General features: G+C 38.3%; 1 protein-coding gene across 2 annotated transcripts; it reads left to right on the top strand.

Moving 5' to 3' along the window:
- Positions 1-1,733: 1,733 nt before the first annotated feature.
- LOC6577122 (solute carrier organic anion transporter family member 5A1) lies at positions 1,734-25,878 on the top strand. 2 transcript variants are annotated; one of them, XM_015165499.3, is made up of 8 exons: positions 1,734-1,866; positions 20,181-20,532; positions 21,794-22,821; positions 22,890-23,726; positions 23,807-24,221; positions 24,281-24,432; positions 24,495-24,636; positions 24,690-25,878. In XM_015165499.3, the coding sequence occupies exons 2-8, from the start codon at positions 20,279-20,281 to the stop codon at positions 25,585-25,587; spliced, it is 3,726 nt and encodes a 1,241-aa protein (XP_015020985.1). In that variant the 5' UTR covers positions 1,734-1,866; positions 20,181-20,278; the 3' UTR covers positions 25,588-25,878. The 2 variants fall into 2 exon arrangements, with proteins under 2 accessions (XP_015020985.1, XP_015020986.1); XM_015165500.3 differs by lacking the exons at positions 1,734-1,866; positions 20,181-20,532 and adding an exon at positions 21,290-21,544.

The raw sequence follows: 25,878 nt of genomic DNA, 5'->3' as shown, positions 1-25,878 counted from the left end.
TTTAGATTCGTCTCACCATTTTAGCCACATTCATTTGACTTTTAAGTAGTATGATTCAATACACAGACAAGCATACGAACAAATATTTACATATATATATATTTTTTTCCACTTTCGTTCCGCAACGAGTTCTTGAGTTTGGTCATGGCAAAAGTTATAGCGGGTTACTTGTCCGTTTTTTTTTTTTTTTGTTGTTTTTTATTTTCTGCCGTTTTGTTGAGCTAAGCCAGTTGACCAAGTCGTTCGACAAACAGCAATCAGATCAGGCGACAAAGAGAAAACTGGTTTTTTGACACTCAGCAAGTTGGTGCTACGAACAGAGAGACTTGTTCCCTAAGCAGTGGGCTGAATCATCAGTTGGCATATGCTGGATTTATAAATGTACATGCTCGACTATTAGATAAATTAATGAAATTAATGTCATGCGAAAGCGTGAGCAGAGTTTTTAATATATTTAGAATTTGTTTACACATATTTTGATTGTTCCATATTTACCAATAAACCAAACGAATTTAATTTCTAGAAACATTCAGCTTAAATAATAATTCTGTTGAATAATTGAAAGAGCTTCAAGAGAAAAAACTAATTATTTTTTGTTTATGTATAATTTTTATGGGTTAAAAAATGTTTATATATTGCTCATAAAAGAAACATTTTCAGTTGTATTTATTTGATTGAATTTAACAGAGCTTGTCAGTTGATAACGTAGGGTAAAACTTCTAAATAAATAAATGCCAATATTCTACTATTCATATTAATAATTGAAAGTGTCTGTTATGTTTGAAGGGTTTTTACTCATATCAAGCACATGGACTACATAATACAAATAAAGACTACTTATGATTTCATATGCTAAGCTCTATCAAACAGTCTAGCTTAATGTAAACATGCATACATGATACTTACATACACATATACATATGGATATGTCTGTGTATGTGTGTTTATATTGAATTGTGGCCCAATATTCATGCAGCTGTTCGCATTTTCATGCGGTTGGCTGCCTTTAAGATGCCCCTACCTCCCTCTGTCTTGCCCTGACTCTGGCACGCACACACACAGTCTTGGAAATATGTACTACTCTTTTGCTCTCTTGCTGCTTTGCTTTTGCTGTTCCAGTTCTCCACGTGTGTTTGGCTAAGCTTGCAATTAGCCATTGTGGCGGCAACGGCAACGGCAACGGCATCGGTGACGGCAGCGGCGACGGCGGGAGACCTGTTGGGTTCGCTAGTCAAATAAATAAGCAAAGTAAAAACGAAAAAATCAACAACAACAAAGAAGAAGAAGAAGAAGCACTTTGCACGTAACAGAAATGCAAAAATCAACATAATCAACACAATTCGTAGATCTAACGGTGTTTGTGTATCTCATTGGTACCATTAAGAAAACTCAAACCGGTTCCGTTTCGTTTGGTCGGTTCATTCGCTCATTTGCTCACTCGTTCCGTCGTTCCGTCGCTCGTTCGCTCGACTTGCTCATTGAACCGAGTCTCTCTCACTCAAGGAGCGTGTGTTTGTGCGCGCGAATCGCATTTGGCATGATCTAAACAATTCTTTTGATATATGTATATATGAGTAAAATAATATATATAGCCTTTGAAGAAATGCAATAAATTAAAATCAACATTTCTTTTCAGAAAAATAAAAATAAACAAATCTAAATTTTTTGTATGCCAAAATAGCAAACATTTTTTGTTTACAAATTATAAAAAAAGAAATTAAAAAAAATAACAAAATTAAAACAAAGAAATTCATCTGAAAAGTTTAAGTGAAATTTTTGCTGCAGCTGCCAATGATCACAGAGATCAGGGATATTCAACTACACATATATATTGCCTAAAATCATAGGTAAAATATGGCATAAAAGGTGAGTGACAATGCACAATTCTTTATTTTGGTGTTACATGAGTTACACGAATATAGCTAACTTCTAGAAGTTTCTAGATATAGATCTCTAAAGGGTTGATAAATTAAAAGATTTACTTTGAAAATTTATGTTCAGAAATTGATATACACATAATATCTTTTTTAAGGGCATATAAGAAAAATATTCGCATAAAAACGTCTATTCTTTTGATACAGTATATGCAGCTTTGTTTCAGCCTGTGGGAGTTTAGTTTCAGCCTTTGCTTTAAAGCTAAATTTCAGTTAACTGAAGCTAAGCCTCAGCATGACTTTCTTTATGTTTCGACACTCTCTTCATATTTTTAATTTCCAGACTTAAACCAGCTTATTGACCTTAGTGTCACCTGCAGCTGAAACCTTGTTTACTTACCTAAAAAAAAAAAAAAAAAAATCACTTGTGCTACTTTAAACTATGTCATTTCTGTCCTATGCCCATGAAAGTTTTCGGTTAGCTTGTTAGTTATTTGTTTACATTATTTTATTTTTGTTTCCCCTTTAATGTCAACAGCGAATTTCGCAAGCTGCGTAAACTTTCAAGTGGAGGAATTTGGAAAATATTTGGTGTCATTAGCATTTGAATAGCTCTTTTTGGGGGTATTACGTGATTTCTGTTCGATTCGAAAATCAAACTACATCATAGTGAGAAGCCAAAAGTTTCATAAAAGACAGTGTCAACCAAAATATCAATTATAAACAAAGTCGCAAGAGCAACTATTGCTGAAAGCCGAAACTTAGGCCGACAATGATTTGACTGAACACGAACCAAAACTCAGAAATATTCACACACCCACACGCATACATATACATGTAGGAAAAACTTTACAAAGTAGAAGAATGTTTGCCTGCTGCCAACAATCAAGGCATGTGAAAATGTGTGGAAAATCGATTAAAACAACGTAATGGAAAAACTTGAAGCTACCTAAAACAACAATAATAACAACAACAACAACAACAAAAGAGAATTTCTTTTTGTCAGCCCACAAAAATGTGCGCTGTCAGAACCTTCAATCAGAAAGGACTCGACGTCTATTAGCTGCTTATACACCTTAGCCAATTCTTTCGTTGGCATTCGTCGAAATGATCATTTGAAGCGTAATTATCAGCATTATCCAGATGTGATTGGGTTTTAGTTAATGTCTTTTTTATTTGTGCTTTGCTTTCAACTTATTTTTTGTGGCCTAGACGACGCACCTTTGTCTTTCTTTCCCTTTCATTGAGCCCTAAAACTTTTGGCCCTGCATTACAATTAAGTTATATAATATGCGTGTGTGAGTGTGTGTTTGTGTGAAATATTGTTGTAATCATCGAATAAGTTTTTGCTATTGTCTAATTACTAGTAAAAGCGCACAATAAATTTACGATTTTTTGTTTTTTTTTTCTGTGTTAGTTGTGAAACATGCGCATTGGCCGAGCAGGAAATGTATTTATAATCTAAAAATGAAAATGAACATGTTTTCCCCAACACCTTAATTATGAAAATAGTTACATCACGAATGTGCAGTGTGTAATTGCTCTGATTTTGGATGGATAATTTGGAAAAGTTCACAGAAATACTATAATTACCATACGATGCAATCAAAGTGTTGCCTCAATCTAATTAGATATGGAGGTGCACATCATTAAATAAAGGCGGTCTCAAATCGTTAATTGTATAATAAATGTAAGTTGAAACGTTTGTTGGGCTGTTTAAGTGAAACATGAATTTTTGACGTTTTGAATTGATAATTTCACTAATTTGAGACCAAAGCATGTTTTGCTAATTAACTCAAAATACAAATAAATATTAAATTGGGTAATTAATTAACAAGCTTAGGTGCGAGTGGGAAGAGACACAGAAACCTTCATTCCAACCCTTTATTTACTTCCATTTACAATTCCTGATTTCATGACAAAGTTAACGACTATTTTAAATAAATATAATCTGTTCGTGTCATAGAGACTGTCTCGAATCATTAGCTTATTTACGTTGAAATTGGCACGTTCATAGAATCAGACAAACACCTGAAGGTAACTGTCCTAAGCCCCCTCTTAATCGTCATCAAAATGTAAATGAAGCGTCCAAGCGTTGTCCAATCTAATCTGTATAAAAAATGCCTAAATCCTAGCTAAATAATATTCCTTTTATAGCTAAGCATATTTACTCCAGGCATGCTCAAACTATAAAAACTTGTTAAGTTCCCAACCCAGCCTTATCATTGTTCATTAATTTAACGCTCTGCTTCACCACAAAAAGGTAAAACAATATAGATGCGAAGCACAAACAAAAGCGCAGAACTTCAGAGGAAGTAAACAGAAAACAAAAATAACAACAAACAAGTAAGAAAGCTCTAATCGAGACTGCTCGACTACGAGATCCCCTGAACCCTTCGAGCAATAGCTATTTCAATCATTTTTCACGTCTTTCTACTTACACAAGACACACGCACACACACACACACACACACACACACACACACACACACACACACACACACACACACACACACACACACACACACACACACACACACACACACACACACACACACGCACACACACACGCACACACACACTCACGCCTAATCACGCATGCAGTGTGCGCTTACTACGAAAACTTAATTGTTTAATAACTTTTTTGTGGACATACGATCTTAATGAAACTTTAGTAGAAACTTTAGATTATGAATATAACATGGATCTGCATGTATTTGCCAAACCACAAGTCTCTAGTATTTGAAATACGCCTTTTACAAATATGTGGGTGAGGGGTAAATTTTAACAAAAACCGAAATTGTATAAATCGCATATAAATCTACATTACAAATTTGGGAACTTTAGCTTTAAAGTTGTAGGAGATATAATTTTATAACTGATTTTCGATAAGGTTTTTATCGATAAAAATATCGGGAGCAGTTATCGATTTTTAAAGCAAAAAACGGACAGACAGACAGACGGACAGGGCTAAATCAACTCAGCTCGTCGCCCTGATCACGCCTCCTTCTGCCTGTTACATACATTTCAACAAAACCATTTTACCCTGATTTCCCATTTTCAATGGGTTCAGGGTATAAAAATAAAGCACGAAAACACTTAAAGTTTGCCTTTCATTGGCTTTAGCCATTTGATGTGTTCTGTATTTGGCCACGGCCTACCGAAAAATTTTCCATTTCAGTGGCCATTAAAAGCGCATAAAAATAACTAGACGAAGTGCTTAAAATTTAAGTTTACAAACTGCCTCGATTTAAAATGTATTTTCAGGCAGCTTTAATGAGATTTTAAAATGTAAGCAAATGTATATTGAAATTAAAAGACTTTAAGAGTACACAAATAGAACTCGGTTATATATTCAAATTAGATGTTTGGGCTTTAACAAGAATAATTAAATAGAAATGAAAATGGAAATAAACAAGTTTCATTTTCATATGCGGCGGGTTTTGCTTTCGTGTCTTATTCTCAGAGCTGGGAGAAAGCAGCTGATGTTGACTAAAACTTAAATATAATAAACCAAATAAAAAACACTGGAACTTGGTATTTGACTGTTAAATACCCTGTACCTTACCTTTAAGAGATAATGGTGAGAATTATGCTAAATGTTTTTGTTATATATATAGATTTGTATATGAATTTGTAATTTCATATTTATAATGCACAAAATATAAATATAATTTAAGCTGAAATTCATATTTTAAGACTAAGCGCATATTGTTCACAAGTTTGAGAAGTCCAGTCTGAATGGCAAAGTCTATATATACATGTATTGTTGTGTTATGCGTCAGACGTTTCGGAACGTTTCGAACTTTTCGTACCTAACAACGTAGTATCTCTCATTACTTAGTGCTTACTCATTATGTGGAATATTTGCAGTTGAAATGAAATTTGTGACTTCTTGTCGGCTTAGGGAAAGAGAAGATTTCAGTTTATACATATACGTATACATACATATATGTATTTATATATACTATCAAAAGAACTTAATGTACAGCTTGCTAAGTCTTTTGCCTTCTACATGATATTACATTAAATATTTATATTTAATATTCACACTTAGGTGTGATAAACTCTTCAAATGAATTTTTAAACAAAATTAAAAATATATATACACAAATGCAAAAAAAAAACTAATTGTTTCTGTTTATAATTAAACAAAGAACTAGTTGTAATTGAATTAACATTAAAATGTTTGTCAGGTCATATATGAAATGTATAATTTGCCAGTTCAGATTCAGGTATTGTCTGGCAAAGCAAGGCCTAAAATTAATATACCCTGTTGGGACTGCAGGTAAAACAATGTTACACCTCATTCACATGGACAACAATAGCACAAATAATAATAATAGTAATAATAATTTTACTTGTGTAAGTTCAACGAAACTACACAAAAACAATTTAACTACTGTGCGTATCTCAGTGTGTGTATCTGTATCTGTAGACATGTATCTGCATATGTATCTGTATCGGTGCACTTGTATCTCTCTACTGTGTCAGCCGACAGTTGAAACAGATTTAGGACGCAGCTATTCACCTATTTATTTAATTTTTGTTATGGCACAACACATGGCAAATTCGTCGTGTGCCTGCCTGAGTGTGAGTGTGTGTGTGTGTTTGTGTGATTGATGTTACTTTGTCGCATGTTTGAATTTCAAAATTTTTTTAGGTCATACTATTGTATGTAGTTGTTGTTGCTGCTGTTATTGTTATTGTTGCTGCAAGTGCAACTCGTTGTTGCCGTGTTTATCTAAAACTAATTTGGGAAAATATGAACACGACTCTTTTCAAAATCGGGTCGCACAATTAAAACAAAATTTTTGTTTGCAGTTATCCCATGCCGGAAGTGGGCTGATAATGAATTCAAGATAAGTCATATGGGGAGGAGGCATTTTATTTTCAATTGCGCAAATTGCTGAATTCTCTGGAAATGAAAATTTCTAAAAATACTTATAATTCCCATAAAATAATTTGCATATTATTGGTATTCGCACATATCCAGAATTTTGAGTACTTACTTACTTGGATAAAAAAATAAAGAAATTCAGCTATGTAACTCAATCAGGGCTTTACAGCTAGACGATTTCATGCACTGATGTTTGAATAGAATTTCATTTGAATTGCAAATAATATAGAAAGCTTCATTTACGTTTATTGAACGCAATTTTTGATTGACGTATGATAAAGTAAAGCTCTTGCTTAATATTGTAGACTCTGTACATAAGAGTGAACTAAAATAAAATACTATTTTGTCATTCTTCATACATACTTATATTCGCAGTATATGTTGTGCTCTAAGTATCTCCCAGCCAGAAAACTAGTTCTCCTTGGCTTAGTTTTGGAGTGCGAAACTAAAGTTAGTATCAAATGCTTTAAAAAATTTATTTTAAATGAGAATTCAGAATTTTAATTAAGAATTGACATTCGAATAACGAATAATTCATTTCTAAAGTGTTGACTTTTTAAGACCTAAAGTTTGTTTAATATTTGTGTTGCCGAAACTTAATTCAAGTGTGTTTTTGATTCGAGTTTTTACCAAGACTGAACAATAGAACTAACAAGCAAAAATAGTAAATAATATGCCAAATTTCCATAAAATGTCGGACATAAAGATAATTGATTTTGCATGTTTCTCAAATGAAAAATATAATAAAATGGCATATTAAAATCTTGAAATGCACGCATATTTGCAACACATGTAGATCACAGCCTAAAAATGTGGAAAACATCTTTATTTTTAACCAAATATTATTATTATTATTATTTTTTTTTTTGAGCTGTAAAGTTTTTAGATATTTTAATTTAGCCATCTATAGATAAGTTTATATATTTATTTAAGACTCTAGAACTATTTAAATGCTATTTTTGTGCATTTTACTTCGGATCATTGACTTCAAACTGCGCGTAGGCATTCGTATCTTGTGCATCTTGACTGTTCTGCATCTGTATCTGTAGCTAATCCAATGAAGCACAAGTATTTCACTTCTCATGTGCAAACAAATACGTAAATAGATCGTGTTGAACAAGGCAGCGCAGAAGCACTTGCCACAAAATGCTTTCTGTGGCTGCTGAGGTCGGCTTGTTCTATCTTTATTATCAGCACACTATCTGAGTTGTTTTTAAAATTTTTTATTTTTGTGTTTGCTTTAGTAAAGCAATAAGATCAACTGCAGTAGCGCACAGCAGCAGCCAGTCGAATACCCTGTTGTTTGGATTATAGTGTGGCCTAGTTTCTTAGGGTATTTTGAGTTGTGAGCAGGCACAAGGCAGAGATTTGTATATAAGATAGAAGAATTGATTTGATCTCAATTTTAAAAAACAATAATTTTTTTTGGGATTTTTTTTTCAAACTACAATTTTTACAATTTAATATTTTATAGTTATTAATATAATTTTAATTACACAATTGGTTTTTCAGGGTATCTCATAGTGCAGCACACCCCTTCTCATGCACTTTTACCTGTTTTATTTGCTTTCGCAAGCTTCCTATAACAACAAAGATTCTTAGACAGTCTTTGCCCATAAATTATTATTGAATATAACGTCTCTCAAGCGCTCATTCGTCGCAGGTTTCGTTGTTGGTTTTTTTTATTGTTTGTTGAATTTTTTCATCTTAATGGTAAATTTATTTATAATCTCAATGCGGACCGTGTCGACGTGTTGTCAGCCTCCTACGACAAAATTTGGTCTGTTGCTGTGCCACGTTTTCTATACAATTAACCAGGGTATATGTGTGTGTGAATGAGAGTGTATTTAAGCTACAAGGTATTTAAATGTATTGGTGGTTCACACACACACGCCTTAGGGCACACACAAACGCAGATTTTTACAGTGTCAAAGCTGTCGTTGTTTCTGTCTTTAGCTGCTAATCTAATTATATATACATATTGTATTATATTATATATTAAGCAATGAATATTTTATAAACAAATGAAAATGCTCACGTTTGTTTACCTCATAAAATAATTGACGCACATTTTGACAATGTTTGGCCAGCTGATGGCATTAAAAGCGTGAAATTCACATAGCTTAGATACCAAAAAAAAAAAAAAAAAAAAAAAAAAAAAAAACCAAAGAAAAAGAATATAAAAATTGCTCTTGAAAATCTGAGAAGCCGCAAACAAGGCATAATAATTCACAACTTGTTTTTGTTGCCATAAATGGAGAGCTCAACGCGTTTGTGACGTCAAACTGCAAGCGGCGCACAAAGAGGAAGACCTTGGTATCAATAGGCTACATTACGATTATTTCCATTTGTGATAGGGGGAAGCGAATGTGGGCACTCGCTTTATGACTTTGCCTGCTTATGAAGAAAAGCTTTTAGGCATGTACATACGCATATGCACATTGATTTACTTGCACTTTGACGTCATACCTCATGAGCCCTGTTTGCCCCTGAGAATCGTCTATTTACTTGGCAAATGTGTTCGCAAATAATATTAGTACTATTTGCATAGGTGCAGGAAATTGAGCCGGGGCGAAGAATCCCAAAAGTAGGCAATGAGAATAACTGCGTGTGTTGGGTAGATGATGTACTAATATTAACGTATCTTTATCTAAAAATACAAATCTTATATCTCTTGTTATCTTTTGTATTACATCTTTTATATTCAAGTTGGTATACCAAAATGACAATTATAATCCATCTTCCATATTATATCTCCTATGTTCTGTCTTTTACCTTCTTTCTTCTATCAGCCATATCATCTGTCTAAACTTTTGCTTGAAATATAGTAGCTTTTCTTTTATTATAGGCTTCAGTAGGGTCTTTATTTGATAACATCTTGCTTTATGATTCTATAGATTAGTAGCTTTGCAATTCAGTTGAATTTCATTCATTTTATAACCCTCTTTGAATCACAATAGAATCGAAAGTAAGTCTCAAAAGAGGCTAGAAAAAAATCTTTGAATTGGATAGCTGAAATAAAACCCAAACCCAGACGCAAAGCTAAAGCTAAAGTAGAACTAATTGCCATGCAAAATGTGCCGCAATTTTTTTATATTTTTCTACATACACACATAGAATTTATATATACATAAAGTATATATAGATTGATCAGTAGATCGCAGATCACGTCCTTTGTGGTTTATTCCACAGTCGGACTATCAGTTCGCTGCTGATGCGAATCACGCACACAAATCCCGCTCGTCTGTCCGTCTGTCTGCTTCTGCCTCTTCATGAGTCTTTTGCTCTGTGCGCGTTCATTGAACCTGAGCGCCAACTGAATGGAAGTCTGCCGCTTGGCTGATGTAATTAAATAAGAAAATGTGATAATCAGAGTCTGCTTAACAATAAGAATCTCGAAGCTAACAAGTGCAGAGCATAGGGTATGTATTGTGTTTAGTGAATTCGGGGGTATTGATGTGATTTGGTAAATGTACATATATTCATTCCACATTATATCAAATTTTATAGATGAATCACGTTGGCAGCATTAGAAGTTTTAATTAGACCATAAACTGGCATTATGGAATCAGTTAAATAATTCTGAAACGTTTTTAGCTGAAAGAGAACATAAAGTTTTTATATTCTTTATCAGCATGAAAAATCTGAGCTGCTATTTGGCTGTTTATACGTTTTTCTGTCTGTGCGGCTGTCTCTTTGTCTACTAAGAATCGCAGCTGAAGAGAGCAAATTTAGAATAGATTCTCATAAGGATTATTAGTTTAGAAATGTTTACCTGTCCAGATTCTCCCATTGAAAGTTGAAGCTGCTGTCTAAACAAGCATCAAGCAGTCAGTTAATTAAATCTGTAAACTTTTCACTTATATTTTATTCTATCCACATTCAGTATGAGATTATTCTCAAGATTAGTTGTGTGTATGTGTGTGTGTTTTCATGTGTGTGGGTTTAACTTTTGGCTAAAATGGTAAAGGTCATTAATGTGCAAAAAAAAATCAACAAAAAAAGTTTTCAAAGCCACTTTGAGGCCCCAAATAAAGAAACTTGTTTGAGTAGCCAACTCGTAAATTGTCCAGCAGGTTGGCGCTTTCAAGTCAATTGAATGGGGCATGTGTCATGCTTGCTGCGGGTGTCTCGATTGTTTTGTTTCAATGCATATCGTATTTTGTTTTTATTTTCTTTGCTTTGTAAGTCACATTTTCTCTGTGATGTTTAATTGCCCGTTCGCTTTACTCACTGTGAGGCATTTTTAGAATCCTAATGGATACTTCGTACGGACAAGGAATAAAATAAAACAATTGCAGTGACAAAGCGAATTTCGAATTTCGATTCATTGAATGCATTGTTTGTTCCTTCCTAAAAAGTTGAAGCATTCGCTTCTGTATATACATATATATGTATATATATATTCATACCATATATCAGTTTGTTCGTACAGGAAGTGAATTTGCAAAACTTGTTTTATTTTATTTTTATTTTCATTTTGATTCGCTGCTGATTCGCTGGCCTTTTGCATTAGTCGTAAAGCATCAAGAGATACAAACTACGGACTTTCACAAAACTTTAAGCCAGCCCGCATCATTGCTGTCAGATTCTCTTTTAGTTTGCCCATATACAAAGCAGGTCTGGGCAAAGTTGATTCTGACGTTTGAACGAAACTGTTTTATGTTCTGTAATATCTAAGTCAAGGCTGTCATCGAACAGGTTCAATCTGAAGTCAATCAGAAGAATTTTGCAAGTTGATGCAGTCCTACTACAAGAAATTTTTTGGAAGCATAGTTATTGTGTGTATGAACAAAATGTAATGATAAATTGCAGGGAATTCCAGTTTTATAATACTTATACATATATTTAATCTTCCTGAAATGAAGCAAAAGACATTTGTTTGAGTCATAGTTTCAGTTTTATGTGATATACTTCCAGACAGCATAAACAACTGCAATCGATATGTCTAGACAAAGCATCAAAATCAATTTTTGAGTCACTGATTCGAAAAGCAAAAGCCTCAACTAAAAGTTTTCTCAATGTTAAAAATATGTATGGAGCGGATAGAAATTGGTCAACAAAGTTAATTACCAAAACTTCTGAGTCAGTTATACGCGCAGATTAACTAAAACTAAACATGCTTTTAAATGAAGCCATTAGAACTAACAAATGCCTGCTCAAATTAAAGTTAGTTCAAATACAATTAAGTCTTATTTAATTAACCATTTATGATTCACTGGTTCTTTAAGACGGAACCGATAAAATATGTTTGTTTACTCTAATGAATAAATGGAAACACAAATATCTCCAATTTACCTTATCTCCAAGGTAAATTGGGGATATTTGCATTGATACTATTTCTTTGTGATTCACATAAAAGATGTTATTTTCTTTGAATTTCCAAGATTGTTTGTGTATCTACTTGAAGATAAATTAGCTCGTTTTAGAGATATCGGCGAGCTGATAATGAGAGCAGAGAGTGATAAATGACATTTGCTGTCACTCGATATGCCATTTGTTGCCAATTGATAAGAGTGGGACGGAACGGAACGAAACGGAACTGTGCTGATAATTATGCACACTGAGACAGCAGCTGCAGCCAACTCGGCAAACAATGTATTTGAAAATTGTTTCTTTGTTAGAGACTAGCCAGAGTCTTGCTCGCCCGTTGATTTATATAAATATTTGTAACACATTTGCGCAAATAGAGAGACTCTTGACTGGCGACAGTTGCCTGTTGCTTGTTGCCCATAGAAGCGGCAGTGGAAGCAATTACGAAAATATATTGTATAAGCGCGCTGATAAGAGTGCGGACATTTTGAAAACTAAACAATTAGAATTATGGCGTCGCATCGTGCCCACCAGATACACTCATATGTGGCTAGCTATTTACCTATTCGAAGAGATATACTACTATATATAAAGCTCTCCCTCTGACTCTCTCGCTCTCTGTTTACTTTACGCCGCTCTACTTATGTAATGTGCGGCATAACCTCGACCGTTTTTTATTTGACATTGATGACTTGATAATCTCCTTCCAGGGAGGGCATGCACACACTTTTGTTTCTTGCCTTGCTTTAACTTTTCCATGGCTTGAGCTTCGAGTAAACCTTAAACCGGAAAGTCAATTGTGTGGGCAGGCTTCATGATGCAGCTATCTACGGAGCACTCGTATAATTACAATTATCGCTAACTCTGTACACAAAATGGTGTTGGGCAATTTACAACGAACAGCTCGAGCTTTGTGCAAATACACAAAGAGTAACTTCGGCGTATACTCTAACATCAGTTCTCCTTGATTTAGTCAAATGGCATGTCTCATATAGAAGTGCAGATCGACAATGTTATACGCTGATCTAAGAAACACAGAAATTGTATTGCGTATGTGCGCATATTATTTATAGTTAACTCATTTGAAACGAGGTGCTAAACGTTTGCATAATAAAGTGTGAAGAGGTTGTACACCTATGCCAGATATTCGAATAGACAGCTAAAAATTCTATTGTTTCTGCTTGAAGAGGGGAACTAAAAGCCGAAGAGAACATAATTATTCTTAATAGTGTAGAAGTATGAAAATGTGGAAAACAGTTCTGGCTATGAATTTAATTGCAAGTTATTTAGTATAAATTGTAATATATGCATGTTTGTATGTATGTAACTGTCAGCAATATTAATCGAAGAGTTAATGAAGCAAGGTTAACGATGGAGAGTTGGCTCTAGACGTAAACAAGACATCGGCTTTATGGGGTTTCCAGCCCCATACTTACGCTTGTGATTAAGAAAATAATAAATAAATATAAAAAATATATATAAAATATTAAAATATAGAATTTATCTCTTTATGTAAATATATAATTTTTTTATAATAAATAATAATGTACTATGTATTTTTGCATATTATTCAGCGATAAGAATAAACATTGTCTATACAAGTATTAAATACGCATTCGAGAAATATATATATTGAGAGAGATAAGGGTGTTCGTTAGATTATAATGTTGCTTGACTTTCTGACCCACATTTATTTGAGTTATCAAGTGTCCAAAATACATTGAGTGAATTTTAATAAGATTAATAACAGAACGCTAAGTGCGTAAATGCCAAGCGGGAATCGTCTTGTCGATATTGTTCCATTAGTTTTATCCCCAAAAATCCAAACTGGGCATACAACATGTATAATTTATTATTTCAGTTTTAATCAACATCAATCAGCTCATAATTGTAATTTATAGGCACAATGTTGCAAAACGGGCGTTATTGACTGCCTAATACTTTGTTTTGCTATAAAAAAATATATATTTTTATATTTTGTCCACATGTGTGTATATACTTAAATATATATATTGAAGAAAGTGAACTTACTTTTAACTCTTTTCGGCATAGCTTTGAGCTTTGCCAAATTCTGGGAATGGAATCCATATCTCATTTCATTTTATATTATATATATATATTATAGCATTAGGGCTAATCATATGCGTATTCCGACTCCTAATTAAAAACCTGTTTAAATATTTTCGGAGCTAAACCCAGCGAATAATAATTTAGTTTCTCAAGCAAATGATTTGTTGCCAAATTTGTTGTCAGGCACCAATTAGGCTGAACTAAATGCGGGCTTTTCGTTGGTTTTACTTTCGCTATATGTGTATAAATCTTTTTGTTGCTGTTTATTTAGACAACTGCAATCTCGGGTTTCGAAATGCTAAGAGCGCCCCTCAATGCTCCCATTTGCTGCAATTGAGACATTTGTGCATTTACTTGAAGTAAGTTTTGGAAGGCTTTGGAAGCTAAAGCAACACAGAGCTGCATTTCGTGCATTTGTGCATTTGTGGTGCTGACTGCGAGGGGCTTCGCATATTGTTGACGTGCTTCACCACCCAAACACCCAACCACCCAAATGACTCGCGGAGCACAACGCCAAGGGGCCATCAGGGCTTTGTCAGTTAGATGGAGTGTATCGGATTACAGTTCGCTTGAGACAGTGTTTGCTGCTTGGGGGGAGTAGGCATGGAGTAACTAATCCTCTTAACCAGTTCCCAACATTTCTGTGTCTGTGTGTGTGTGTGTCTGGGTATGTCTCTGCCTAATGCAATGCGCAATACGCAATTTACAATTACAATTGTAAAATTTATGATTATTTTTAATTGTGCAAAAAGTCACATGTCACTTTCAATGTGCCACACAAGCACGAAGATCGTTCGTTGGCTCCGCTTCGCCTTTGTTCATTGTTGCTCAAGATCTGTCTGTCTGCCCCCTTCCCTTCTCCTCCCCACCGCCTCTGCTACTATCATCTGCTCACTGAGGGTGCACGCTAAGGTGGCACCTGACTCACTCGTTGCGAGTTGAACGAACGAACGGCCAATCGCTATTCGCCAGTTGCCAGTTGCCAGTTGCCAGTTGCGATTTTGCTGCTGGGCTTCGCAGTTGATCTTGTTTGGCGAAATGCTTGCCTTTGTTCTAGAGTTGTGCTTATGCTTGCGAAAAGCATTGGCCTCGATTATTGGCAACGGTACAGTTAGCCAGCGCTCCGTTAATCATCAGCTGCAAACGATGATGAATGCTTATTTAGTCGTTATTTCTTTTGGCTTTTGCATATTGACATTAAGCTCTACTCGAATATGGCTTCGTCTATAGAACTGATGGGCAGCAGCTGGGTGTGTCTGCAAATGTATCTATAACCACACACTATATCTACACAAAAGCTGTTGTTGTATTTGAATCTATATGAATGGGTTGTATCTGTATATTGAGAGAGTTTCTGCATTTGTATCTGTAATCTATTTTTATGTTTATGCTGTATCTGTATCTATACTTGCATTTGTATTTTTATCTGTGTGACGTGTGTATCTATATTAATTTGCATCTAGAAACAATTGTATAAATTTGTATCTATACTCATAAGTCTACTTCTTTTTGTATCTACTTCTTTCTGTATGTGTATTAACAATTTTATCTATATTTCTGAGATTCAATATGTATCTAGTTAATCAATATATCAAATATATACATATCTGCATATTGTGAGTATCTGTATCTTTATAATTGTATGTCTAGTATCTGGTGTGTCTGAAATTCGTATTTGCAACGCATAAAGTATATTCATAATGTAGCTATATCTCGAACTGTATCTATATGTGTGGCCATTGGTGATTGTGGTACAGGTTTTGGCCAACATTGAAGGCCATGCGGTTCCACATTGGTTGACAGTGTGTCATGCCTAACTGGATTACATGTATGTCATGTAAAAGTTATGTAAAACAAATGGCAATCAATAGTGGAGGAAATCATGTTGAAAATTGAACGTAAAAATGAGCAACACACAACAAATTGACTCAACCAAACAACAAAATGACTTGCACTTAATTAGCAGCTGACCTATCGCAATTTGAATATCTAATATTAGCGATTGCTAATTCACTCTCAGAGCAATTGAATTTGTAGTGGCAGCAGTAGAGGAAAACAATTAATTCCCAATTTAAAATTTAATTTTAAGAGAATCTTGAACTACAGATATAAATTAAAATGAATTTTTAATAGTGCATTTAATGTATATAATTTATCAATTACTATAATAATCGTTCGTCAAGCCAATATGTAAGCTTGGAATATCGACAAGATTATAGATCAGTAGAACGGCAGAGAAAGAGACAAAGATAATGTGCATGCTAAAAAAGACAGAAAAAGAAATGGACATATAGAGACAGAAACGAATTGAAATTGAAGATGGAACTTAAGATTTTAGTAAGCTAGCTTGCTATCTTACAAAGTATTTTATGCCTGATGAAAACCTAATGCTATTGAAGCTTCCTTAAAGAAAATCAAAATAAACTATGTAAATTAACATAATGATAAACTGTCTTGTAACATTACAGAAGACAAATCTAACCACATTTTGAGTCTGCAAAAACTTACAAATCGTTGCGCATTTCCTCTTAACCCAAGAGAGGCAGAAACATACATTATATAAGTTATGTAATTTCGACCATAATCGATGTCACGAAAAGCCCATCAGCTGATCGACAGCAGCTGGTCATAAGGGACAGCTCCCAAACAACTTGTCGCCTCTGGGACAAACTTAATGCTACATATTATCTTGAATTGCCAGAGTCAAGTGGATTCATAAGTTGCGACTTTTGTACTTTCACTACGCACAAAAAAACAAATGTCAAGAGTGTCAGGTCCGCGTGTTAATAAACATATCAGGAGTATAATTACTTGTTCGGACTATGTTCGTAGTATTGACACTATTCTACCTAACTACATTGTGGAAATATTCGCATTCAAGCTATAATATTTGTTAATGGAAAAAACCCAAAGAATTCTATAGATTTTATAAAAAACATGACTTTTTTAGTTTAGAATGAAATTAAATACAAATTTGAATTCTACAATTGAATTTTTCTTAATGCCAAGATTAATTTAGGCTTATAATGAATTCTAATTCTTATAATATGTATGTTTTATTAAATTACAGCTTTCTTCATTGCAAATAGGTACAGATAAATATCATAAAAATTAATACAAAATCCAGAAAGAACTATTTTGTCGGGAGTTATGAATTCCTTCACATTTTATCTACTTTAATGATCTATAATTTCTTTATTCACTCGGCTACTGATCATTATTAAGAATATATGTATATACTTTATGGGGCTTGTTATGACTGTCTCATTCTTAGATTTTATCAATAATCTTTATATGATTAGATTGTCCCATTCATATTTACACACAGACTGAACTACTGTCACACTGATGTTATGATTACTCTTCAAGTATAATCTCTCAACAAATGCGATAACTAAAAGCTTAATCCTACTCTTACACTTGCATCTCTGGTGATAAGTGCTGTTACGAAGCCTTAAACAAAAGCATTTTGTTATTTGCTTTGATAGCACTCTCCCGCTCTCTCTATCTATCCTTCTATCCTCTATGGAAAAGAGATTTTCAATTATAATCCATCAATATTGATGCATTTAATTCATTTTGTGACTCCTCCATTTGGGACTCTCGAACTAGCCAAGCAAAAAAACCGAAAAATTGCATTGGCCTCTTGCCAAAAATGTAAAAGAAGCAAATGAAAAATGAAAAAAAAAAAAAAAAAAAAAATGAACAAGAGGAATTTATAACATTTTGTCATTGGAGGATGCTCGCAGCTGCGAGACTCGAGATGCGAGCGAGAGGGGCGAAAACATTTTTGCTGTGACACGAAAAATGGAAAACATGAAAGCAATAAGCTGAAGCATTTGTGGGTCAACACGAATAACCAGCTGAATGAATATATACTATAGAGTATATATAGGTAGGGCAGAGCAATTTGAGGACTAGGGCGCGGTAGGCGCAGGGCACATGCACTAAGAGCGTCACATAATTGGTTAACTGCTTCAGTGGGCACCGCCTGACAAAATGCAATCCGGCCAGAACATTAGCCGGGCATTTGCCCCAAAATAAATGGGTCACATTGGAAGCAGTAAATTACGGTTAAGCACCGGAGCCGCACAGAGAGCCGAGCCAGAAGTTAGCCCCAGCAAATCTTCAATTAGCCATGCAATTTACATGCGCTGACCCCAGCAAGCAGAGCAGCTGGATGGAGCGGGGATCGGAACGACGCGACAGCGAACAGCAGGTGGAATGTTGGCCATTTGCTGATTTTCATATTTGCCTTGGCGGCGCTTGCCAATCGATAGTGCTCCCCAATGACCAAAGACCGGCACACACCAACACACACGCACACGTTGATTTATATATAAGTTAATATATTTTATATAATACGTATAGAGTATATGTAAATGTGGGTGTTGCTTGTGGGCGTGTTCAAGTGCTATTGTTGCCATAGTAGTTGTTGCTCTGCTGCCGCTCTTTGCTGAGCCGCATATTAATGAAAGGGAAATCAGCAGCTGACGTCTGTCGTGTCGCGTCGACTCTTGTTACTGCGTCTTTTGTTGCCAATTCATTCCCAGCTAGCAGCTCCCGACTCGTCCTCAGCCCTTTTTAGAAACGAGTCCACACAGCCACGCCACATGGTCACATAACGTGTGTATTTTTAATCTGAAACGGCACCAGACTCAGCCCCAGCCTCAGCCTCGACACGAGCTGCCTCATATGTGCAGTTCAGTGGTTCAGTAGGTGGTGCGCGGTGTGGCTGGTGTGTGGTGTGTGATGTGCTTGGCACCCCACACACACTAAAGTGCTGACTGCCTGGCGTCTTCCGTAATTATTTCGCAGCCAGCCTGTGCAGCAGCTCATGGCCACTTGTCGTGCTGGCTGGCACAAAGATTTAAGGCACAATTAGTCGTGCAATAGAATCCAACACTTCAGGACACCCGGAAGTCAATTGTACAAGAAATGAGCGTATGCGCTCCCATTCTGTCTTCCCCTCCCACTCTCTTCCTGTCTCTCTCTCTCTCTCCCTCTCCATGCCATGACTTCTATAGAGTGCGATTATGCTCTTGACTCTTGGCAGCAGCAAAATAAATCATTTGAGTCATGTGTTAAGTCAGCTCATAGTTCTGGCATGTCACTCCCCCATTCCCCCAGTCAGGCCAAGTGGGCGGGCTGTCGGGTGGGCGGTTTCATCTAAGTCGAAGTGCCACTGTCAATTGCCAGTTCATTTGTATTTCCAAACGCATCGCACTTCTATTTCTTTAATTACTTTTCTTTCCAATTACGTGCAATGTTTCAAGATAAAGTTAATGAAGCTCCTAATACGTCATTGAACAGAAACTCTCTGATAATATCATATTGCTAATACAATGACAGCTTAAATTGATTAAATTATATTATCCTAATGTCATATCCTCTTTATTGTACAGCTAGATTAAAATTGTAATTGTTATCTATATTTTTCTGGAATTTTCCAGCATGTTTATAGTATTCTTTTAATACATCTAATCAGCCAATAATTAACTCTGACATATATAGTCGCAGATTTAATGGAATATATTATATTAAGTCTGCCGTAATCTCTCTATGGTTCATATAATCCAAATTATTACTTATTGCATCATTATATAAATAAAGTAATGGATATGATATGATATTTACCGGTATTCTTTAGGTATGTTCTAGTCAGTCAATAAATGATATATTATGTAGATCATATCATACAGATTACATTAACCTATTATCTTTATGGATCATTTAGGCTAATGCACTATCTATGAATTAATTAATGAATTAATGCATTAGTACTTTTTTGGTATATTCTAGCCAATTTTTGACTAATATTTAATTAAATGTCATTTCAATATATTTTTTAATTTCCTACTTGTTTTCCTAGTTATATATTCTATATATGTAAATTAAAACACAGGTGTTTCATAGACAACTTTCTATTTATGCAATATTTTAAAAATAATATTTGAAATGATAAGCATATTTAATATACTAATAGTACTTTATATAACCTATAACTTTTTTCTTCTTCTCAGTTGCAGTGAAATGACATAGCCTTTGGACAGGAGCAAGGCAAAAGTACTGATTGAATGGTCGTGTCATATGATTGGTTTCACAACGTAAATGCAACATTATGTCAGCCAAGAGGACATCCACACAATCGCACACACATACAGAGCAGTACACGAATCCCTCCTTCGAGCAGGAATCCAGTCCGGCAGCAGCAACAACTGCAGCAAACAAAGGCACCGCCAGTGGAACTGGAACTAGTTCAGGTGCAGCCGCAGGCACTGGCACCTGTTCCAGCTCAGGCTCAGGTTCAGTTTCAGTGTCAGGTGTGTGCACGAGCGATGCAGAGGCGGGCGGAACACATCGCAAAGGCCACAGGTGAGCAAATGTGCAATAGCACGACATCGGACATTAGTCAAAGCATTTCCTCGACCCAAACAGAAACAAAAAAGAAACACCATCATTTACATAAATTGACACCTTTGCTCGTGCAAACACAACTGGAAATTATCGTATTCGATCCACCCGACCGGGCGGCTGTTTTTCTGTGTAATTAGGCCGGGGGCTGAGGCAATAGCCTGCAGCTCGGGCGGCATCAATAATTCACTGGGGATAGACAGAATCGATGGCAGTCGATTACGACGGCTCGGTCATATATTGAAATATTGATGGAGCACTCAGAGGGCACGTCAAGTCAGGGCCAGGCCAAACAACCGACAGGGCGACATGCCGACGGGCCGACGGGCCAACGGGCCGACAGGTCGAGGCAGCTCGGCACGTGAGCCTCTTGGCCACATTCAGTTACTCCGCGAATCGGTTGGCTGTTTGGCTGTTGATTGCTGGGAGCTGCGGCTGCAGTTGCCAGTGGCGAGAATTGGTTTTTCGCCTGAAAAGAAAAGCCATTGTTTGACATTGCATTCAAGCACGGCAAATGAATTGTCCTCGGTGCAGTCCTTCGATTGAATTGGCGCAACCTAGAACTTGCTCCGTGGTTCTAGGTCGGACAATTGACGTTGATCCTTCAACGAGTTGCAGTCCGCAGCAAATTTTACCAATCGACTACAAAATCTATGAATTTCGATTTGACATTATTTACCGACGTTGTCGTTGTTCGTTTTTAGCTTTTCCCACAGACTATTTTGTTTTTTCTTCATCAAATTCAAATGTTTTTTTTTCCAAATTTTGTACTAGATTTCTAAAACTATTTTAACATAAGAAACAAAAACCCAAAGATTTTTCTAGCGCCGTCTTTAGAAATGAACATAGAATACAGTTTGTAGTGGTAATCTAATAATCAGTAAACAGGTTGCTCTTCTCATATATCTGCTACTCGATGCCATAGCTCAAGGAAATCAATCCATCAAAAAATCAGTTCATCATAATTGCGAAGGTATCTCTAACGGTTTTCGAAGTCGTACTGATTCCAGCTCGTGAATTTCTTCGCTTGTTTTGTAACAACTTCATAGTTGCCTGATCGTTAAAACGTCAAATATTTCAGAAATTAATTTAAATTGCAGTTTCTTTCAATTTTCGTTTCTCCCAATTGAGCCTTACATTCAAATTCGTACAAGAAAAGTCATGACAATTGTGTGGCAAGCTACTGTGTGGTCCAGGCGCTGATTGATTTGTCTACTTACAGGCGACAGGAATCAATGTACCAGATGACAGGCCTCTATTCGGAGACGAACAGCGGGGACGATAGCAGCATAGATGCCACCCAGGACAGCTCGCATGTGGGCGACTTGGCGAAGCCGACCAAGGCGTCGCTGGCAACCACATCGACGATCGCCATGGATAATACCGTCCTCAAATGCCACAGTCGACAGCCGTCGGCAGCGGCAGCTGCGGCTGCTGCAGCAACCAGCAAAAGCACCAATGCCGATCACCAGCGCGACGACGACGAGGATGAGGAGCAGTTTCGTTCGCGGGACTGCGGCATATTGAATTGCCGGCCGTATGGCATTCAGAGATTCGCCAGGATTAAGATATTCGTGTTGCTGCTGTCGTTGCTGGTGATGATGCAGCAGGCGCTGAGCTCGGGATACATCAACTCGGTGATCACCACCATTGAGAAGCGTTTCGAGATCCCCTCCAGCTATTCGGGCCTCATTGCCTCCAGTTATGAGATCGGCAACGTGATAACCGTTATTTTCGTCAGCTACCTGGGCAGCCGGCGACACATACCCGTCTGGATTGGCATCGGTGCCGTAATCATGGGCATCGGCTCGCTGGTGTTTATGGTGCCGCACTTTACGGGTGAGCAGAATCCGGGCATTGCGCTCATGAACAAGAGCAGCGACAACATTTGCCGCAGCGCCTTGGTGCGGGATCAGGACATGGATCTGGGTAGACTTTCCAGTGGACTCTCCCATCAGCCCCTGGCGCCGCACACGCTGCGCGAAGACAACTGCCTGGAGGGCAAGGCCTCCACCACAGGGCCCGTTCTGCTCTTTGTGCTCGCCCAACTGCTGCTCGGCTGCGGAGGCAGTCCGCTCTTCACGCTGGGCACCACCTATGTGGACGATCATGTGCGCACCGAGAGCTCCTCGATGTATATCGGCTGCATGTACAGCATGGCGGCTTTCGGACCAGTCGTTGGCTTTCTGCTTGGCGCCTACCTGCTCTCCTTCCACATGGACTCGCTCTCATCCACCATTATATCCATAAGTGAGTATATTCTATATAAACGATATATATTAGAGTCTTAACCCGATCTTCGATCTGTTTCGTTGCAGCGCCTGGTGACCGTCGCTGGGTGGGCATGTGGTGGGGCGGCTTTCTGCTCTGCGGCGTCATACTGCTCGTGGTGGCTGTTCCGTTCTTCTCCTTCCCCAAGGTGCTGACGCGCGAGAAGAAGAAGATACGCAAGAGCAGCGTGGTGCAGCTGACGTTGCCGAACAACTCGGGCGCTGTCGCCACGGATGAGTTGGGCAAGGTGAAGAAGGAGATAGTCGCGGTGACGACCAAAGAGGAGGAGACGCATTCGCCGCCCAAGGTGGACACCGGCTATGGCAAGGACATCAAGGATATACCGCAGTCCATGCTCCGCCTGGTCAAGAATCCCGTGTACATTGTCACCTGCCTCGGCGCTTGCATGGAGCTCATGATTGTCTCTGGCTTCGTCGTGTTTCTGCCGAAATATCTGGAGACGCAGTTCAGTCTGGGCAAGAGCCAGGCGAACATATTCACCGGCTCGATCGCAGTGCCTGGTGCCTGCATTGGCATCTTCATCGGTGGCTGCGTGCTCAAGCGCTTTCAGCTCAAGCCAAAGGGAGCCGTGCAGTTCGTGCTCATCACGAACGTCATCTGCCTGGCCTGCTATGCGATGCTGTTCTTCTTGGGCTGCGACAACCTGAAGATGGCCGGCACCACGATACCCTACTACACCAAGCACGGCTCGACGCTGGACCAGCCGTTCCAGGTGAATCTGACGGCCGCCTGCAATTTCGGATGCGAGTGCCTGACCAGTGAAGTGGAACCTGTTTGCGGCAACAATGGCCTGACTTACTTCAGTCCCTGCCACGCCGGCTGCACTGCCTTCTCGTCCAGCTCCAACTACACCAACTGTGCCTGTGAGTATGCCTCGTTTGCTATTCGGCAACAAAAAAAGTTCTTCAAGCTCACTTCCTTCTCCTTTCGCTTCTCCTCGCAGGTGTTCACGCCAACATTTCGAGCAGCATTTATCGGGGCGCTGGCGGCAGCCAGGCTCAGGCATTGAGTGCCAACGAAGACTTTGCTGAGGTCACTGTCGTGCCGGTGGCCACTGCTGGACCGTGTGCCACGCCGTGCCGCACCATTTACCCCTTCCTCATTCTGCTGTTCTTCATGACATTCATTGTGGCGTCCACGCAGATGCCTCTGCTAATGATTGTGCTGCGCTCCGTGTCCGAGGAGGAGCGCTCCTTTGCCCTGGGCATGCAGTTCGTGATATTCCGCTTATTTGGCTATATACCGGCGCCCATTGTCTTTGGCAATCTCATCGATTCCACGTGTCTGTTGTGGAAGTCGTCATGTGGCGAGAAGGGCGGCCGTTGTCTCATCTATGACATAGAGAAGTTTCGTTACAAGTAAGCGCTGGAGCTCACCATACCCGACTGTCGACTAATATACCCTTCTTCCTCTTCAGATATGTGGGTCTGTGTGCGTCCGTTAAGCTAGTTGCCCTGTTCATCTTCATTGTGGACTGGTGGCTCGTGCGCAGGCGCAAGCAGCTTGAGAAAATGAAGCCACTGAATGCCAGCGATCCCATCATCGGATCCATCATCAGTTTAGACAAACGTAAGTACACATACCATCCTTTCGAAATATTAACAAATGCTTTTTTCTTCTTTTGCTTGCAGTATTCGAGGAGAAGCTGACGGGCGGGGATGCGAGCACTGGATTCGTGGCAGGGAATGGCGAGCTGATTATCCCAACTGAGATATTGAGGCACTCGCGCAACGAATCGCGCAACGACTCGCGCACCATGCAGCTGGAATACTGGTAAGCTATGGTTGGGTTATGCTGATGCCGCAACTAATTGAAACTCTTTGCAGCTACGACAAGTGTGGACATGTGCTGCCAGCGGTAAACAGCTGCCATGTGCCGCAGACCAAGTCAAAGAAGCATTTCCGCAGCGCCTCGTGCGATGTGAAGATGATCAAGAGCTTTGCCAAGGACCACAATGTGGCTAGCAGCGCTTCAGATGCCGTTGGCAATAAGTTCACAAATCTGAAGAAGCTGCAGTCGCACACACGTAATCACTCTACTGATCTGAATCCACATGATGTGCGCCATAAGACGTTGCGCGACGATCCATCGCTGCCCATACGCTTTATACAAAACCAGCTGCGGCCTCAGGAATACGCCGAGGAGGATGACGACGACGAGCTAACCACGGGCTGTGGCCATTTCGTGAAGAAGCACTCGCGCAATCATAGCTACGATCAGATCTATATGCCCAACAATATTCGCTTTGATGCGGACTTTTTGCGGCATCCGCACTCACATCACAGCAATCCCAAGAAGAATGTCAATGTGCTGAAGAACGTGGTGGCTGATGCCAGCAAGGTGAAGAACTCCAATGAGGTGGAGGGCAGCAGTGGATCGCGCAGCCACTCGCGGACCAATTCGAAGGATCTGAACAGTCAAGTGGCCTTACCTGAGTCATCATCGAGTGGTCTCAGTATTTTGCGTCATCGTCGTACCAATTCAAAAGATCTTAACTACAGCATCCTGCCCTCTGGCAGCAACGTAGAAGCTCCAGCAGTAGCACCGACTAATGCCCATGGCACGGCTGGCACGCTGAATCGACCAGCACAGCAGCAGCCACAGCAACAACAGCACCAGCACACACGAAATACGTCGCATTACAAGATTCAGATCGACGATGATCGCAACGAGCTAATTAACGATAACGATGAAGAGGAGGAGTCGAATTCGATTCGCTTGTAGTTGCGATACTTCAACATGTTCCTGTGCAATCTAAGCTGATTCGGCTTGTGCGGAGACGGAGACGCCTGCAGAGCTCCGTTAGCATTCCAGGCGTGCCTCCACTTACAAGCACGGATCCACCAACCCTGTGTCTGACTTTATGATTTCCTTAAAAGCTGAATCCAGCTACTGTACTTGTACTTACAACCAAGTGTTCAATTGTACTTTCCTTGTAGATAACAAGAAAATAATCTTTTATACAATGTTTCAAAACGGTTCACAGAAGTTCACATTTGGAGCATTGCAACAATA

The sequence above is a fragment of the Drosophila mojavensis genome, unplaced genomic scaffold (genome assembly GCF_018153725.1).
Source record: "Drosophila mojavensis isolate 15081-1352.22 unplaced genomic scaffold, ASM1815372v1 contig_36, whole genome shotgun sequence".
Classification (NCBI taxonomy): Eukaryota; Metazoa; Arthropoda; class Insecta; order Diptera; family Drosophilidae; genus Drosophila; species Drosophila mojavensis.
Note: the sequence above shows the minus strand (reverse complement) of the source record. Positions and strands in the feature narration are given on the sequence as shown.

Excerpts from the sequence above, each read along its gene's own strand:
- LOC6577122 (XM_015165499.3), top strand. The coding sequence starts at position 20,279 with ATGTCAGCCAAGAGGACATCCACACAATCGCACACACATACAGAGCAG. Across the intron at positions 22,822-22,889 it reads ATCCACCATTATATCCATAA|CGCCTGGTGACCGTCGCTGG; the intron begins GTGAGTATATTC and ends GTTTCGTTGCAG. Across the intron at positions 23,727-23,806 it reads CAACTACACCAACTGTGCCT|GTGTTCACGCCAACATTTCG; the intron begins GTGAGTATGCCT and ends TTCTCCTCGCAG.